General features: G+C 41.9%; 1 protein-coding gene across 2 annotated transcripts in view; it reads right to left on the reverse strand.

Moving 5' to 3' along the window:
• Positions 1 to 6: 6 nt before the first annotated feature.
• Positions 7 to 18247, reverse strand: part of acss3 (acyl-CoA synthetase short chain family member 3) — a 34296-nt gene continuing 16055 nt past the window's right edge. For both annotated transcript variants that reach the window (XM_020613691.1, XM_020613692.1), the window contains exons 10-16: positions 6873 to 6968; positions 6336 to 6399; positions 5135 to 5216; positions 4075 to 4197; positions 3889 to 3988; positions 3422 to 3594; positions 7 to 1324 (exon numbers count right to left, since the gene is read on the reverse strand). In XM_020613691.1, the coding sequence (XP_020469347.1) occupies positions 1241 to 1324; positions 3422 to 3594; positions 3889 to 3988; positions 4075 to 4197; positions 5135 to 5216; positions 6336 to 6399; positions 6873 to 6968 (722 nt within the window). In that variant the 3' untranslated portion in view covers positions 7 to 1240. The remainder of the gene's footprint in view (positions 1325 to 3421; positions 3595 to 3888; positions 3989 to 4074; positions 4198 to 5134; positions 5217 to 6335; positions 6400 to 6872; positions 6969 to 18247) is intronic.

Below are 18247 nucleotides of genomic sequence, written 5' to 3' on the forward strand. Positions count from 1 at the left end.
GCAAAAAATGTCCTTGCCACTTCATTTAGTGGAACATAGATTAATATATGCTGCTCTTTAAAACGGTCTCCATATTATCACCGGCCCATAGATCATTTTGTACATATGGTTTTATTTTTTAATTGTGGTGATGACGACGATGGACCTGTGCTGTACTATAAAGAGAGCAAGATACACTGGATGTTATGTGAAACCCCGCCCTCCAGTGGTGAACAAAAACCACTAAGCCCCAGTTCTGGCACCAACCAACAAGCTTCATTATCCTTTCTAATGGATTCGTGGTCTAAAGTGGAGCATTTTAAGGGGATGCAAACGACACACTGGAATGACAAGACAAGCACTTTGATACAACCGCATCAGCTCAACGGACTATTTAGTAGCCAAGGACAAACAAGAAGTTGCACAAACCTTCCTCTCAGAGAACAAAAAAGCAGGAGGACATTCACAGAACCTGTTACTTGTTGTACTGTATGTTTTGTCAGGCGATATGTTAACACAAAGGACAAACACACACTTAGCCGAGCTGGCCTTCTCCGCTACCCTTCAGGCACCAACAGAACAGAGGAAATAACCGAAAGACAGACCGCTTTAGCTCTAATGTGCATAGAGTGTATATGACCATGTTGAAGTGAGGTGACTTTTAATGACAAACATGTTGCTTGCTGTGACTTTCATTGGTGTAACTGTTAACCCTTTGTTTCTGTCAGAGTTCCCAGGGTAGCTATTGTACAGCCCCGTTATCTGTCTTTTAGTTATTTCTGATGGATGACCCTAGCAATTCTTTTAAATTGGTTTTACATCTTCAAATTGCACGAACAATGGATAATTTTAGTTTGTGTCCTTTTTTTTTTTATTTGATACTTCTTGTACTTTGGTCAGAACTAAGTGGTGAGCAAACAAATTTTCATTGTCAATAATAAAAAAAAAAACTGTCTTCATTTTTCATTCACAGATCAAAATGGCTCAATGGTGGTAAACAGATGTAGCTCAATTCTGTTCAGTAATTGACTCTTTAAAGCCTACTTCCATATGGTCTAACATTATTATCCAAATTATACGCAAACAGATTTCAATATTACACTGTAACATTACCCCTGCTTTGTGGATTTGCCACAGTGATGTAAAATGTCTAGTTTTAGTTGCAGCATGGCGTCTATGGTGTGAACATGCTTCCTCAAACCTTGCAGGGAGTGACTATGGTTCAAATGTATCCAACCTCAGTTCTTAATGTCGGCTGAGTTCAGGCTCCTGGAGCTCTCAGAGCGGTTTCCACCTCCCTCTCCACGTCTTTGAACACTTCTGGGTTCTCGATGGTTGGAGAAATCTTTGGCAAAAAGAACTTGCTTTGTAGTTCTACTGTTAAATTAGTACAAACCTAATTTCAAAACAAATGAACCTAGCTCAGCCTGATAACTGGTGCTGCATTAGTGAAACTATTGAATTAAAAGAGTAGTTTACATTATATACAGTGCCTTGCGAAAGTATTTGGCCCCCTTGAACTTTGCGACCTTTTGCCACATTTCAGGCTTCAAACATAAAGATATAAAACTGTAATTTTTTGTGAAGAATCAACAACAAGTGGGACACAATCATGAAGTGGAACGAAATTTATTGGATATTTCAAACTTTTCTAACAAATAAAAAACTGAAAAATTGGGCGTGCAAAATTATTCAGCCCCCTTAAGTTAATACTTTGTAGCGCCACCTTTTGCTGCGATTACAGCTGTAAGTCACTTGGGGTATGTCTCTATCAGTTTTGCACATCAAGAGACTGAAATTTTTGCCCATTCCGCCTTGCAAAACAGCTCGAGCTCAGTGAGGTTGGATAGAGAGCGTTTGTGAACAGCAGTTTTCAGTTCTTCCCACAGATTCTCGATTGGATTCAGGTCTGGACTTTGACTTGGCCATTCTAACACCTGGATATGTTTATTTGTGAACCATTCCATTGTAGATTTTGCTTTATGTTTTGGATCATTGTCTTGTTGGAAGACAAATCTCCATCCCAGTCTCAGGTCTTTTGCAGACTCCATCAGGTTTCCTTCCAAAATGGTCCTGTATTTGGCTCCATCCATCTTCCCATCAATTTTAACCATCTTCCCTGTCCCTGCTGAAGAAAAGCAGGCCCAAACCATGATGCTGCCACCACCATGTTTGACAGTGGGGATGGTGTGTTCAAGGTGATGAGCTGTGTTGCTTTTACGCCAAACATAACGTTTTGCATTGTTGCCAAAAAGTTCGATTTTGGTTTCATCTGACCAGAGCACCTTCTTCCACATGTTTGGTGCGTCTCCCAGGTGGCTTGTGGCAAACTTTAAACGACACTTTTTATGGATATCTTTAAGAAATGGCTTTCTTCTTGCCACTCTTCCATAAAGGCCAGATTTGTGCAGTATACGACTGATTGTTGTCCTATGGACAGAGTCTCCCACCTCAGCTGTAGATCTCTGCAGTTCATCCAGAGTGATCATGGGCCTCTTGGCTGCATCTCTGATCAGTCTTCTCCTTGTATGAGCTGAAAGTTTAGAGGGACGGCCAGGTCTTGGTAGATTTGCAGTGGTCTGATACTCCTTCCATTTCAATATTATCACTTGCACAGTGCTCCTTGGGATGTTTAAAGCTTGGGAAATCTTTTTGTATCCAAATCCGGCTTTAAACTTCTCCACAACAGTATCTCGGACCTGCCTGGTGTGTTCCTTGTTCTTCATGATGCTCTCTGCGCTTTAAACGGACCTCTGAGACTATCACAGTGCAGGTGCATTTATACGGAGACTTGATTACACACAGGTGGATTCTATTTATCATCATTAGTCATTTAGGTCAACATTGGATCATTCAGAGATCCTCACTGAACTTCTGGAGAGAGTTTGCTGCACTGAAAGTAAAGGGGCTGAATAATTTTGCACGCCCAATTATTCAGTTTTTTATTTGTTAAAAAAGTTTGAAATATCCAATAAATTTCGTTCCACTTCATGATTGTGTCCCACTTGTTGTTGATTCTTCACAAAAAATTACAGTTTTATATCTTTATGTTTGAAGCCTGAAATGTGGCAAAAGGTCGCAAAGTTCAAGGGGGCCGAATACTTTCGCAAGGCACTGTATATGTATATATATATATAGTGCCACATGTGCAGAATATTTGGAGGCTTTAAGACCGTCTTCATAAACAGAACTACTGTTTCTCAGTTCGTCATCCTGTTCTCTCCTGGGGCCTCTAGCACCTGATCACCATGAAAATTGAGTCAGTAACTATAAAGAGATGAAATCCCAAATGAACTTTCAGTTCTATTTAATGACTTCAGTGCCTGCTAATGCACCATTTTAACTCGATTTCAGAATGAGCTCTTCTGTCTTCTGATTGGCTGGAAATCTTTGCACAAACAAATCTATATTTGTCCACAGTGATGGGAGAGTTGTGCCGTACCTTGTAAGGCTTGCCGTTGACCAGGCTGGCCAAACAGGCACGAGGAATTTTGCCAGAGCGCGTCTTTGGTAACGCTTGGACAAAGAGCACCTTCCTGAAAGCAGCAACGGGTCCGATAGTGTCTCTCAGGATCTTCACCATCTCATTTACGATCTGTTCGTTTTTCTCTATACCTGAGAAACATATAAAGCCATCCAGGCACTCGATGCAACCAAGTGATTCAGTCATTTTCATGGAGTTTAACTATCATTGTGGTCTTAATTTGAAAACTCAACAAAAATATAATTATAGTAGTTAAGCCCAATATTATGTGTAAAACTTGAACGTGTGGAAGTTATCTTATATCAGTTAAGAGGATAACAAATTCTGAGGGTGAATTACAAAAGTGATACTAAGATCAGTATCAGACACTGATTGGTGTTATTTTATTACATTTAAACTACACTATGCCCACTATCATGTCTCACCATTCTTGAGTACACACAAGGCCAAGGGCACATGACCCTTCAGAGTGTCCTCGAGACCCACCACAGCACAGTCACCCACTGCAGGGTGCAGCAGCACACACTGTATAAAACACAGAAACATGCATAAAAATTACACAGAAAAGTTGGGAAACCTTTGAACCAACTCCATCGTCATCTGTTTTCTACCTCCTCCAATGCTCCAGCAGACAACCTGTGACCTGCCACGTTGATGACATCATCAGACCGGGACATGATATAAAGGAAGCCCTCCTCATCCACAAAACCTGCATCCATGGTATTGTAGTAGCCCTGGCGGTCAAAGGGGGAGAAAAATGTGCTGGCATTACATTAAAACGTACCTGGAGCAGATCGATCCAATTTAAATATAAGGTTGTAGTTCAGTTTAAACATTTATTTTGATGTCATTCTCACATGCACTCACCGGCTGCTTTAGTAGGTATACCTGTACAAATGTATGCACTTGTGCCCTAACCGTGTATGAAGCCGTTTCAGTTTTTGATTACATTGCCATAAATGTATAAATTCAATTATGTTTATTATTGAGGTCATAGTTAAAAAAGCTGGACTACATCATATTCAGAGGTATCGCTATATTTTTGTCCTCCCCAGCTACATACATGACAGGGTCAGAATATTAGGAACACCTCTGATTTTAATGTAGTCCAGTACAACACCACCTTTAACTATGACCTCAATAATAAACATATAGCTGAATTTATACTATGACAGTTTCACCAAAAACATTAAATGTTTTGAGCTTCACATACACAAATATTAAGATGAAGTGTTGCATTGAATTGCATACAAATGTACAGGTGTGCCTAATAAAGTGGCGGGTGAGTATATATGTGTGTGTGTGTAAATTTGACATAAAACAACCCATCTTAAGTTGAAGGACCCCACTGACTGAGCACCATGTGAACTTTTTTTGCCAGTATTCTCATGTCTGTTTTTCATTCCAACCTCTCAATGATCTTCAAGCGGCTGCAGACGACAGTCGAGTGGTTCTGTGATGACAGATTTCACCACTAGAGGGCCACCTTTTACCACACATTCATCTATACCCACTGCTATATTATTGATCCAGTGTCTTAAAGATTCAAATACGACTGTTTCTAGATAAAATTTAAACTGTTCCTGTTATTAAAACCAGCTGAGGTTACTACTGCGCAAGTCATTTTACATGACAGATACTGGAGTGTTCGGAAATGACAACACAACCTACAGGGAACTTAGTGAAGTAGAGTTCCTTGAACAGCTCCTTATTCTGCCAGAGAGACAATGCTGCACCGGGTGGTAGAGGTAGTCTGAAGGGAAGAAAGCACAAACTTAATTTTGTTTAGAGGCACAAGTTTCATTGCTCTATAAAACTACAATGAATCTAAGACTCTTAAAAGATGACAAAGCATGACTAATCACAAAATGATTGGCAGGTTGACTTTACTTGATAAAGCCATAAGGATGTGTTACGATAGCTGTTCCTTTGTTTTGCTTCATGGCAGCTGGTCTAGACAGATTCTGCTAGACTTCACCTCATCTAACCCACACAGATATGGCACCCGAACAGTCGCTCACAGAGCAAACAGGGTAGCGAGGTCATTCAGTCTTTGTTTATCCACAGACTAAAAGTAATTCTCCCTCCAGTGTCTTGCCCAAGATGCTCCCACATCCCAAGTCCAAGCCCTAAACGTGCCTCTGTATTCATTATTTTATAAAATCAACCACAATAATATTTCCGATGCTGAATTAGTCCTGGAAGGTGATAAAACCCTTTGTTTGTGAATGCAACTAAATCATCACTTATCATTCTAAAACAAATTAAAGACACAACATAAGTCCATATGACTTGACATTCAAACATACTGTATGGCGCTGAAGAGCTGTAACACATTACGTTGCACGTCCTCTGTTCCAGCCTCACTCTTATGAAGCTGTGGATATAGCTTTTGATAAAAGCACAGGGCTGGCACAAACTATGTGGTGACTGGCTCCTTCCTTGAATGCAGGCTACACGAGGATTGTATGGAAATTACCCTTGTTGGCAGTGAGTCAATAGCAGCAGTAACAAAGAACAGGGAAATGGAGTTGGAGAGCGATAACAGATCAGTAGCAGGCAGGAAGATAAGGCAGGACAAAGGGCTTAGAGGGTGACTGCTGGAGCTACTGATGGAGTCCACTTTGCACCGGCAGCTCTCTTATATATACACACTTCCTTCTCTGACCTCAGCAAAACATAAAAGGATTGAGGTCTGGAGTGTGACACAGCTACCCAACAGTGAATTAGAAAGATTAATGACTGGAGGTTTCGTGTGCAAAGCGCTTTACGTCTGTCGCATATTTAATGTGTGTGCATGCGCAGGTAACAAAAGAATGTAAAGCAGCAACTAAGCTGCTCACAGGACTGTGAACATATGCACTCAGCTTACCTCACCACAATATTTCCCAGGGTTCTTGGTTTCACCTCCTGCATGTCATCACTGATCACTGCGACTAGTGGAAAGAGAAGAGCATGCAATTCACATTCAGAGGTGGTGTATCATCTACTGGCAAATGGGAAGAGCAAAAGTCTTAAATCCTCAGCAGAGAATGACAAGTGGTTTGATTCTTTTTTCCATTTCTTTCATTCTACCTATATATGTAACAGGGGCAGCAAGTATGAAAATACATATTAATACACAGTGAAGGCTGGCTGTTTAAAGTGCAGCTAGGAATGGGGGTAAATCCTAATTCCCTTATTTGCTCAACCTGAACAACTCATTTGCTGACACACCCCTTTATCGGAAATCAGCTTGTGATTGGACGCTTCAGATAAAGGACATCTCATGTCTTAAAGTTTCCTCAGCTCCTCTCTACTCACATTTTTCCTTGCAGCTTGTCCACACATCCTTATATAGGCAGGACGAAGACAAGGAAAAGACAAGTGAAGAGAACTGAGATTAACCCATGGACTGACTGACTCTTACCATTGTAACCTGGAACGGGTTTCCCAGCCTGACCCGCAGGTGGTGTGAGGGAGTTCCCTAGACCGATACATGAGCTGGTGATGGCTGAGCCGGTTTCTGATGAGAAAGCCACACAGACAAAAAGGTTCATGTCAACTCATCTGTGTGGGAGACCTCTGAAGGTTTACCCAAAACACAGAAGCCTGGAGACCGAGGTGCAGCACAACATAATGGTTTTCTGGGGTTTTTTTGCTAAAGATTCTGATGGTGGGCTGATCAGAGCTCATCTGTAAGCAGCATTAACCTACATTACACAAAACTATGACAGCTCCTATGGGCTCTCCCTGACTCCAACACCCAATTTTGCTCCACTTACAGCAAAGACTTGCCTATTTGTCAGCCCCACTTGTCCACCCAGAGAATGAATTACAGAACAGATCCACCACAGTAAGACAGATTACATCAAACCAGCACTTCTCATCTACAGTGCCTATAAAAAGTACTCACTTGGATGTGTTACCCTTTTATTGATTCAATCACAGCACTGGGTCTGTGTGAATAGGTCCCAATCAGGCTTGCACATCTGGGCACTACAATTTTACTCCATTCTTTTTTGCAAAACTGCTCAAGCTCTGCTAGCTTGCATGGGGATCAGGCGTGAACTGCCCTTTTTCAAGTCCAGCCACAAATTCTCTATCGGACTGAGGTCTGGTCTTTGACTCGGCCGCTCCAGAAAACTGGACACTGTAATTTTCCTGTGTTCTTCTTTGCAAAACTGCTGAAGCTCTGCCAGGTTGTGTAGAGATCAGGCATGAACAGCCATTTTCAAGTCCAGCCACAAATTCTCTGTTAGATTGAGGTCTGGGCTTTGACTCGGCCACTCCAGAACACTCACCTCGTCTTTAAACCATTTCGGCTTCTCAGCATAAATACAAGAACTAAGATGCAGCTGAATGCTTCCACCTATCTGTCTGCTTAAACGATTCAGCTCAGATCTCTTTTCACTGTCTTATGGACCTCCATTTACTGTTCAATTAAACTTCAATATGTTACAGCATTTCAGAAACAGAGAGCCCATACCAATATAGTTTACAGAGAACAGTAAGTCATCTGAGATGCTGCCATTTTTCTTCATAATATGTGAATTATACACAACTAAGATTATGCATAACTCAGATAATCTAAAATAATGTTTGTCCTGTATTGTTTCTAGGTTATATCAACCAAGAGTGTCATGCATTTTCCCCTGTCCATATGCAAATGAGTGCAGCCCTAAAACAGAATTATTAACTGCACAGAGGTGAGTGCCTTTCAATTGTGTATTCTAATACAGTCGGTTGCACTTCCGATGGCTGAAATGTCAAGTCCTGTGCAAAACATTCAAGCTAAGATGAAATGACAGCTTAGTTAATGTGACTGATGCAGAAGCTACAGCCAAAAAAAAAAAAAAAAAAAAATGAATTCCTTCACCAGGGTTGCACACCCATCATCAGTTTCAAGCAGAAAGACTGGGCTTTAGTGACAGCGTGGCCACCAAACCTGCAGAGTTGTTTAAGAAGAAGGAAGAGCAAGATGTTCAGATCATAGTGCTTCTTTGAAAGACACTAGAAAACTAATGGGACATGAGGCTAATGTGGACCAAACCAAAATCTCCAGCATCTTGCTGAGCTACTGGTTCTCAAGAATAAAGTGGATCTCTACTACCAATCAGACAAGTGCAAATGACTACAAGCCTCAGCACAGCGGGCTTCAAAGGCATGGGCCCAAGGGGAGAAGGTTGCTGTTGGTTGAGGAGGGGATTAAATTATCAGATGAAGAGACAGAGGAGGGAGGAGGGCAGTCTAGAGCTGAACATCTCACCCAGCTACAGCAGCTCTGAACCACATACGCCTCATTCAGTGACAGATTAGCCACTCCCTGCAGGTTTCAGAGCTCCTTCAACAGAGATGGCACTCATCACAAAAGATAAAAATGATTTTTTATTTTGACTGCCCACCTATTCAGAGGGTCACAACAGAGTGGTGACAGACAACCTGTTGATGAATCCCCCCCCTCCCTCAGGTGTGTAGCGATGTCATGCCACTTTTATTTTATGCAAAAATAAGAGCAGATCAAATAGAATTACACCATAACTATGTAACCAATCTGCATCACACTGAAACTAGATGACAGTTATCAAGTTTTAATAATGAGCTAATATTGAAAAAAAAAAACAAATAAAAACAGTATTTCAGTCTAACCCTGAAGAAAGCTCTACTGAACTACCAGTCAATTAGGGCTCAACACAACCACTGAACCGTGCCAGCGTGAGTGTTTACACACAAGTGATTTAGGCCAAAAGAATAAATTTACCCCCCCCAAAAAAGACAGTACAACTGGACCTTGACATTCTACAAGGCAGGGACCTGGCTGTGCTCCCTTCAAAGATATTTCAATGATAATTAGTCGTCTCACTAAAATACTGCATCCAAACATCTACATGATGAATGGTAAGTTGGCAGAACTCACACTAAAAACAGACTCGGATGTTTACCAAGAACAGCTAAGGCTCCTTCCTCAGTCCACAACATGAAGGCATAAAAGATCATAGCACAGCAGTTGCCTATTTACATTTCTACATGCAGACAGAACAAATACAAAGTCTCCTCAGTCCATGTAAGAAAGGGTCAAGATGAAAACTTCCCTGACATCCCTTCCACTGCTTCTGTTCTGGTCACACTGTGCAGAGGAGATTAAATATGCTGGACAGACAGCACAGGCTGACATTGACACAGGTGAGTGAATGCTAGAGGGGAGTGAAAACCGTCTGCGGGCTGCAGTCGACCACACACGTACTCGAGCTGTGTGGCTGTGCATCTGCTTGTCTGACTGGTGGCGAGAGACACACACACACACACCTCTGCATCAGTATTCCTTTAACTTTTCTTTTTTGTGGCTCCCTTTGTACACACACACACACACACACACACACACACACACACACACAAAGGTTGACAATGTTGATGTATTCTGAATGTGATACGAGATAAAGGATGGGAGGGTTGTTGGAGGATGGGCCATATGGTGGTGCCTTTTTAGCTGAGAAGGTGATTTCAAACAGCCATGCTCATTACTAGTTGCTTGGAGGGGAAGTGCTGCTCAGGAAAAATAAAGCACAGCTCTGATTCTGCACCATCTTTTCTCTCTGGGACTCCTTAAGCTCTCCACTTCTTTCAAAACAGATTAAACAATGCAACCATGCTACTCTGTCTGTAAGGGCCTGCATGAAAGCTACATAATACTGGGGAAAGGGTGACAATGGGATTAATCAATGTGAAACTTGTAGAGGCAGGAGAGAGCAGCACACTCGTACTTCAAGTGCAATATTTTGAATCACTGACTTAAAGTTAAATAGATGACATCAGCTGTGAGTGGGCTTCACTATCTTCCTTTCCCCCCCTGCAAACTAGGGGGAGTGTTTCCAATCAGTTCTTCAGAATAAGGAAGATAGCAGTGGAGGTATTCTCTATACTAAATCTAGAAATTAGCATTTCCTAGTTTCCTGTTACATTCAGTGTGCTGAGCTACAAGCCAAAATACCACAGAAACATGTCACTGTCCAAATATGTATAGCTCAAAGGCAGAACTGAGAGTGGATGTAATGCTGGAGTCGTGCTTATGGTGGTCAGCGGTTTGGGGAGGCTTCCAAGGAATCCGGGCTTGGCGGATCCCCGATAGGGAATAAAGACCATAGAGAATGGGAGCTGGAAAATAGAGGGCAGGGAGGGAGGGTTTTGAGAAGAAACAAAAGTGGTTTGGTCAGGAATACGGAAGTATTTATACACGGTTTGTTGGGAGGTGTGTATTTTAGGAGCGTGAACTGCCTGTGAACCTCTGATTAATAATCGACGTCTAAAAGAACAATCAGCTTTGACGGGGGCTCATTCAGCTGCCACGATAAATGAGATGGTGTTGCCGACACCCGTCGCCTGATGGCTCCTCCTCCTGAAGATCAACAGGAACGATAACACAAACAAGCAGCACTTGTCATTTAAATGTGCCACATACAACAACCCTTGGATTCTGTACATCTCATAAGTGCACAACAGTGCTTGTGGCGTTCCTGGCACACTTGGTCAGGAGCTAATCAGTCGACCCCAGGTCATTCAAAAAACTGTTGTAGGGGGATAAGAACAGACTCCAAGCCCTTTGGCCAGACACATTTCTTTTTTCCTCATTGTTTTCTTTTATAATACATGATACAGTTTTGCTCACTTGAAACACAATATGAAAATGTCTGTGAAAATTGGAAACAACAATGAACTACATAAATGCATAAAACAAAACATGTCTAGCGTTAATACAGGCGGTGTTCTTTTCCCCCCACTTTTCCCTCTAAGAAATTGGGTCCAAGAATGAGTGTAAACCAAATCGTACTACAAACCTGTGTAATTATTTTTGCTAGGATTCTGTGTTAGACAATACAGCTTAGGCTACTTTGACTAAAACCACCACTGGCACTGCTGAGAAGTCAAACACAGCTGGAAAGCAAAGGGTTGGTCAACCAAGTCTTCCACTGGGGCTGAATGTTAAAAAGAAAGATAACGAGAAAAAAAAAAAGTCGAGTGTGTCGTGGGAATCCGATCATCATCAGCAGCGCCCATGAAAGGTTGGTGACGCCACACAGCAAAGACGTGAACTCAAGTACCCTGTGCACACATCTGCAGCGCTTTCCCATCAAAAACTCGTTCTTCGCAGGACAATTTCATCCCATCAGCTAAAAACATGGCCTCCCTCATCACTTTGCAGACAGCTCGGCTGCATTTATGCTACAGTGGCTACAACAGTTAGGAAGGAATGCCAGATGAATTCCTGGGTTAGAGAGCTTAGGACAGTAAACAAGGAGGTACTGTAACACAAACGGGGCTTCTTGGCTTTCAGAGATGTAATTACAACAGCCGTGAAATATTTGCTACCGTGTCTGCAACAATGTACTGACGCCAAGTAACTAACAGCAGCTTCTTGGTGTCAAAGGCGTAAAGCCAAGACTTGAGGGACTGGTGTATGTGCAGAAAGTGGTGGGAAGGAAGCATCAATACAAAGAAGGAAATATGCTGGTTTTATACAATTCTAGATTATATAGTGAATGCAGTAAATATACACGATAAGTAATACAGTGAAATGTCTCAAGGTAATGCAGGGGTGCCCAAACCTTGGGGCCAATAATTAAACTAGTACCATACATTCTGGATTGTTCTGCATTAAGAGAAGAACTGCTTTAATTTATTGTTCTATGATCATTAAAGTCCTTGAAAAACACATCGACCAAAATCTATGTATCTTACATTATGCCCTGGAAATCTAGCAAACTGGTAAGAAAAGCAGATTCAATCAATCCAAAAGTTACTGACAGAAAAAGTGCATATTTAGCATACTTATGAAAATCTAAGCTCTACACCCAAAGCAACTGCTGAGCATCTCATTGGATGGATGACTGATGAGACTTTGTCCCAAACATTATTCAGGTCCCTGTGCTTCTAAAACAGCCTCCGCTCCTCAGGGGAAGGCTCATCACAAGACATTGGAATTTGGCTGCTGGGATTTACTTTCCTTCTGCCACAAGCACATTACTGAGGTTGATCTCCAACGCTGAGCGATAAGCTTAGCTCGCAGTCTGCATTTCAATTCATGGTGAAGGTTTTAGGTGGGGTTGATGCCTGTCTTGCACAGAGATCTGTCAAGTTCTCCGAAAATAACCTTGGAAAACCATTTCTTTATGGTCCAGCAATGGACACTACTGAAGTAAAACAGGAGTGGGCCTTCCCCAAAATGTACCTTAGACCAAAAAACAGAATTATTCCAGTATTTGCAATTTATTCCGCTTACGTTTCAGCTGTACATCGACTTTTTGCCCATCACTTGCTGGAAATCATTCTGCATTAGCACATTATTTTTTGTTAAATTTAAATTACAGATGGTCTAGTCATTGCAAAATTGCTTTTGTTTATTCAATATTACATTTTGCATCAAAGTAGCATGACAGACATATAGGGTTATGACATCGACGTTAAGTTGACCACCGAGAAGCTTCTCACTGTATGAAACATGATCCTGTGGGTGCTGGTAAATTCAGATTTAAATCAACACTGCAGAGGAAATATTAGAGTTGAGCTCTTTGCCTTCAGGTTCCTCATTAACCCCTGAACCTGTGTGGAGCCGAGTTAGTGAATACTGAGCAGTTAAAAGCCTCCGTTTCTTCAGTCAGGGTACGTTATTTTCAAACAGGCTGTAAAACTGCCCTTCACAGACCTTGTGAGACCATTTTCCAAGAAGAGCAGGAGGTGTGGAAAACAATCCTGCACCGGTGCTGCATGTGACAAAGGCCAAAAGGAGAATTTATTTATTTGACAAGACAGATGCTCTGAGAAGGGCCAGGGTTTGTTTGTTTTGGTGTTTTTTTTTTGTTTGTTTTTTTTAAATACCGCTCCTTTCTGTTTCTGGGTGTGAAGGCATCTGCTGTCTCTCGAAGAGACTCTGCAAAACAAAGAGAGTCAGACACAAAGGAACAAAAACCTACAACAGTACAAGTCCAATCGCCACCCTCACTGATAAGGCAGCCAAACGCTGCCAACTGGAAACACAAGTTTGTTGCCAGGCAACACCAATGACATCAGCAACCTTCATCATCGCCGCCCTCCACCCCCTGCCAGTGGCACTTGGGCTTAAAATAGAGCACAGATTACTATCAGGCTTCAGAATGGCAGACATCTCCTCATATATGCATAACAAGTGGCTTCGGAGACTCAAGGGTATCTGGCGATGCACGTGTGTCTTGGGTGGGTGCGGTTAGCAGGTGGTGTTATTTTATGTGTGCAGACCTGTACTGATGTGAAAGCATCATTATATAATGACTGTGAAGCCAAAAAGGGAGAGGTAGAGGAGAACGGTGTCGTGTCTGGGTTGATGAGACTGGATGAATCAGCACATTGTGACAGTGGTAGGCTGTGCTTGAGTCCACATGGGAATAACAAGCGCATCAATCACATCCACTCTGTATCAGCAAACCAGTCTCACCCGCACCAGTCATGCACACCACAAACTAAACTATAATTGGTCAAATTCTCATCTGTGAGCTTGTGAACATAATTAAATATTTCCAGCAAGGACTGTAGAAATCTCCGATTGCTGACAAAACAAATAAATTTGGCAAATAAAACACCAGCTGGTGTGGTGTAAACCTATTTGTTTATGGATATGTATTCCACAGAAAATCCCTGAAATCCAACCCTGCTGGCAATATTGTTTTTAAATCTAACAAGAGACAAGCTTGTCCCCCCTCGTGCTGTACATCATGCCAGTCTCAATATTACCATCAGAAAAAACTGGCTGTTTTATGTCAGCCGACTTTCTTCCATTTTCCCAACCAGGGCCAAATCTAAGGAGAGCTCTGCTAGGAACAGACTGCCGCTGGCTCTTTTGTGTGATGCGGCTGTTTACCAATCAGCAGTGATGCACAATTTGCTGCGAAGTAAGAAAAGACCCCAGGGACGGATGGGGAGATGATGCGAACTAAACCCCGAGCTGTTTTTAATCTTTTCAGAAGCATGCGCCTGGCACAGCCAATGAACCGTTTCCAATGTAGGGGGACGATGTCAAAGATAACGAATTAGATGATGCATCTTAAACAGGAGCTGGAAAAACACAGTCAAATAAGGAATTCTACAACCGCTTTACACTGAGGAGCTGTAGAATACACTTCAAAAGTGTCTAGGGTAGAGGCCTTATAAGTAATTTAGCAGGGAATGGGCCTCTTGAAGTGAAATTAAACTGCATATTGCTCAGCTGTCAGACACACACACACACCAGCTCACCTACTCGGAGGTGCAAAAGCACTGATGTACTGTACTGCATTGCCAATGATACGGCAATAAAACATCCTATTCATCTTATTCTAAGATTTGTAATTTCAGTTGGACCTTCTTACTTCTCCTTGGTATCCGCTTACAAGGTGACCCCAACAAGAACTAAGCTGCAACAATTTTTTTTTTTTTTTTTTTTTTTTTTTTTTTTTTGCAGTCATGGCAATCAGGCAATCCAGCTTCTGGTACTAGTGAGGCTAGTAGACACTTGAAGATCATCAGGTTTATGGACTATAGTATGCATAATTATATTTCTAATCACCAGAAAAAAAGAATTGCTGCATTTTCTTTAGCTTAGAATGAGCCTTTATATCTACACAAGAGCAGGTCCCCAGTCATGGAACTGCCTTATTTTTTTACAGTAGCCTAGGACAGACAAATCACACTTTGGGCCCCAGAGCGCGACGTTTGTGTTTTCACATTGAAGTAGGATTTGGAGACAGTTGAAAGCCAAGGAAGAAGTAAAGTTAGAAACAAGAGGAAGCACTGTCACGAGTTTAAGAACTTGAATTTGAAGAAATGGAGGATCCGAGTTATAATGTAACAAGAAAAAGTATGAATCCAAGTCATCAAAGCAGCAAAGAAACGGGACAGAAGACGGCACGAGACAAGGACAATGGAAATCCTTGATGACAGCAAAGTTACCAGTTGGACGGGTAATTTAGTAAAGTAACAAGTAAAGTCAACCTAAATGCAAGTTTTGGTTTGATAGCTGTAGCCAGAATATGGCCAGTGCAGGCTAACACTGGGCCAAGTGAGCCGCCGTTAGCGTTTGCTTGGTCAAGTCAGCCATGCTTTTTTTTGCAGGAGCGTCCTATATTTATGGTAATTGCTGTGAAACAGCTGTGAGGGCTGTTTAACACGATGTATGAGAGCTTTGCTAAATGTTGTAATCTGCAACGTCACAGCTAAAGGTCACTAAATCTCACACACTGCACCTTTAATATGTACATTTTGCATTAACAAGTTTAGGTCACCTGAACCCCAGAGCTTGTAATATTTTACATCAAAATTCTGTGCACTCTGTTCACCTGCTCTTCCCATCACTGCTCATAGTGCCCATTTTCTCATCACTGATTACAGCTTTGTGCTGCCGAGTATTACATTCCAGGATTACAAGCATACAGATGGAAATATTTTGTTCAATTTCAAGAGGCACAAAGACAGACCTATCAATATGTATGGGTGGAAACCAAGCATGTGAGAGTGACTAAAAGACTGATTCGGTGTTAGGAGCCTGAAGATGAGAACAAACTTTGCCATTCAGGAGTTTTGACTAGAGCCTGTCTCTCCCTTTTTCTGATGCCCAATTTGGAGTAAATGAGCCCTGAATGCTAAACTGCTTTTCATTGACTATGCTGATTCTCTTCTGTTGGAGGGGAAGATGAAGCCGAGTTGTCAAAGGCCTGACATTGCTCAAAGTTGCTTGATCGATGTCTGTGCACTGTGACTCTCCCAGTACAGGCAAGAGAAAACTGGAGGACACACTGCTTGTTCCAGGAATGTGTGTAGACGTTTTATCTTTTACTGACACTTGATGCCTGTCTGTGAATATAAAAATACTGATGAATTTGAACTGTTCACATACACAGTATTATAGGATAACATTACATGAGGTCTGTGGAAAATGCCTGCAGGTTAGTGAAGGAACCGAGGTGCTCTTAGAGAATCAGCTTTATTGGCCAGGTGTGTTGGACACATGAAGAATCTGAATCTGGTTCGGGTACAGTGGCTATCAAGTTGCATGTGCAAGACGCTATCATAAGGTTGGCATTAATTTATGCTTTAATTATCAATAATTCCCTTGAAGAAACCTAAAACCAACAGTGAATTAATCTTGGTAACAAGTAACCAACACTGCCTGTGTTAAATTAAACTGAAATGAAGCAGTGTCTCACCCATTTTCTGTGCACACAAGCTAAACTGGGTTATGACATATACTTGTTGGTATGGTAAATTAACTGTTGGTTTTAGACTCTTTTAGAAACTTGTTAAAAAAACAACGCAACACCCACTGACTGTGGATGCTGCAACAGTATAGTCATAAACAGTGTTTTGCTTGAAGACTATGAAAAGCAGCTTTGTTTTTCTGTAATTTTAGAAAGAAATGACAGTACCATGACTTAATGAATACATAAAACAACATCATCTCATTCAACCACACATTTGAAGTCAACCTGCTACTCGGATACACAACCAGAGAGCAAGCGAGACTAGGACTGACCCACTCTACCATGAAATAGCGGAGCTGCCAGTTATTGAGTTTAGCAGGGGGTGAAGAATCCAATGGGATTTATGCAGCTAGACAGAAATCAAAGAGAGTGCTAGAGGTTTTTCTCCCAGCTCAATAAATCACCTAGACTAGGCCACAAAAGTGTGACAGGATTTTATTTGGGTACGTGTGTGTGAGGAAGAGAAAGGAAGTAAGATTCAAATTTGACTGTGGTACAAATGCTGCTATGTTCAAGCAGAATGAAAGGTTATCTCACAAACACTCAAGCGACACAGAGAAAGATAGGAATCAGCAGCTCTGTTCAACACATCCAGGCTGGTCAACCTTTGTTTTTATCCAGCCATCTGCACCGTCAGCCACACACAGTCCAACATGGAGAGAGAGGTAGAGAGTAATGCTTGGAATTATACAGAGTAAATAACACAGCACCAAAAGACTTGCAAAATATCAGTCTTGTGTTTGCCTATGTGCACTGCTGCTCATTCTAAACCCTCAAACTCCCACACAACTTAAATGAACAGGAAATGCTCATCCAAAAGCCTTATGTTAAGACAACCACTGCTGTGGGTGTTTAAAATTAGCATAAAAATACCACAAAGGGAATTCATTGCCATTACTGCACGTCTACAGGCTGACGTTCCGTTTCTAGTCCACTGTTAAAGCTACAGTATGCAACTTAGCATGAGCCGCCAGATCCGTCCACTCTGCTCTGCCCAGCACTCCCTCTCCCTGCTCCAGTTCAGAGTTCAAAGTGTTTATTTTGTCATATGCACAGTCAGGAAACGCGTTTCACTGAAGAGTCTCTCACCGCTGACATGCTTTGTCGTTCATGGGGAGACGCGTGATATAACAGCTCCAGCGTGAGTGAAACCTAACCTGTGCTGCGCCAGGATATGATGGGCGGGGCGGGGCATTTTCTGCGAGTTTTTTTTATTCCGGCCCGAAATAAAAATGGCCTTTTCGGCCGAAAATTTTCGGTGGCCGAAATTTTGGTGCACCCCTAGATATTACAAAACAAATTATGTTCATCTCTGATGCTGGCACATTTATCATAGTTCACTAGCACTTTGGGAGGACCGCAATCAAGCAGAGAAAGGAGAGGGCACGTCATTTGCATGATGGCACAGTGCCTGGACTCAAACCTCCAAGAGACTAATTGGGTCTTACTCATTTTAGAATGATTAGAAATCAAGGCCAGAGAAACAATGGGAAAGCTGGGGACCCAGGATTCCAATTGCATGTTATCATTCACACTCACAACAGCC

This window comes from Monopterus albus, unplaced genomic scaffold (genome assembly GCF_001952655.1).
Source record: "Monopterus albus unplaced genomic scaffold, M_albus_1.0 scaffold136.1, whole genome shotgun sequence".
NCBI classification, from domain to species: Eukaryota; Metazoa; Chordata; class Actinopteri; order Synbranchiformes; family Synbranchidae; genus Monopterus; species Monopterus albus.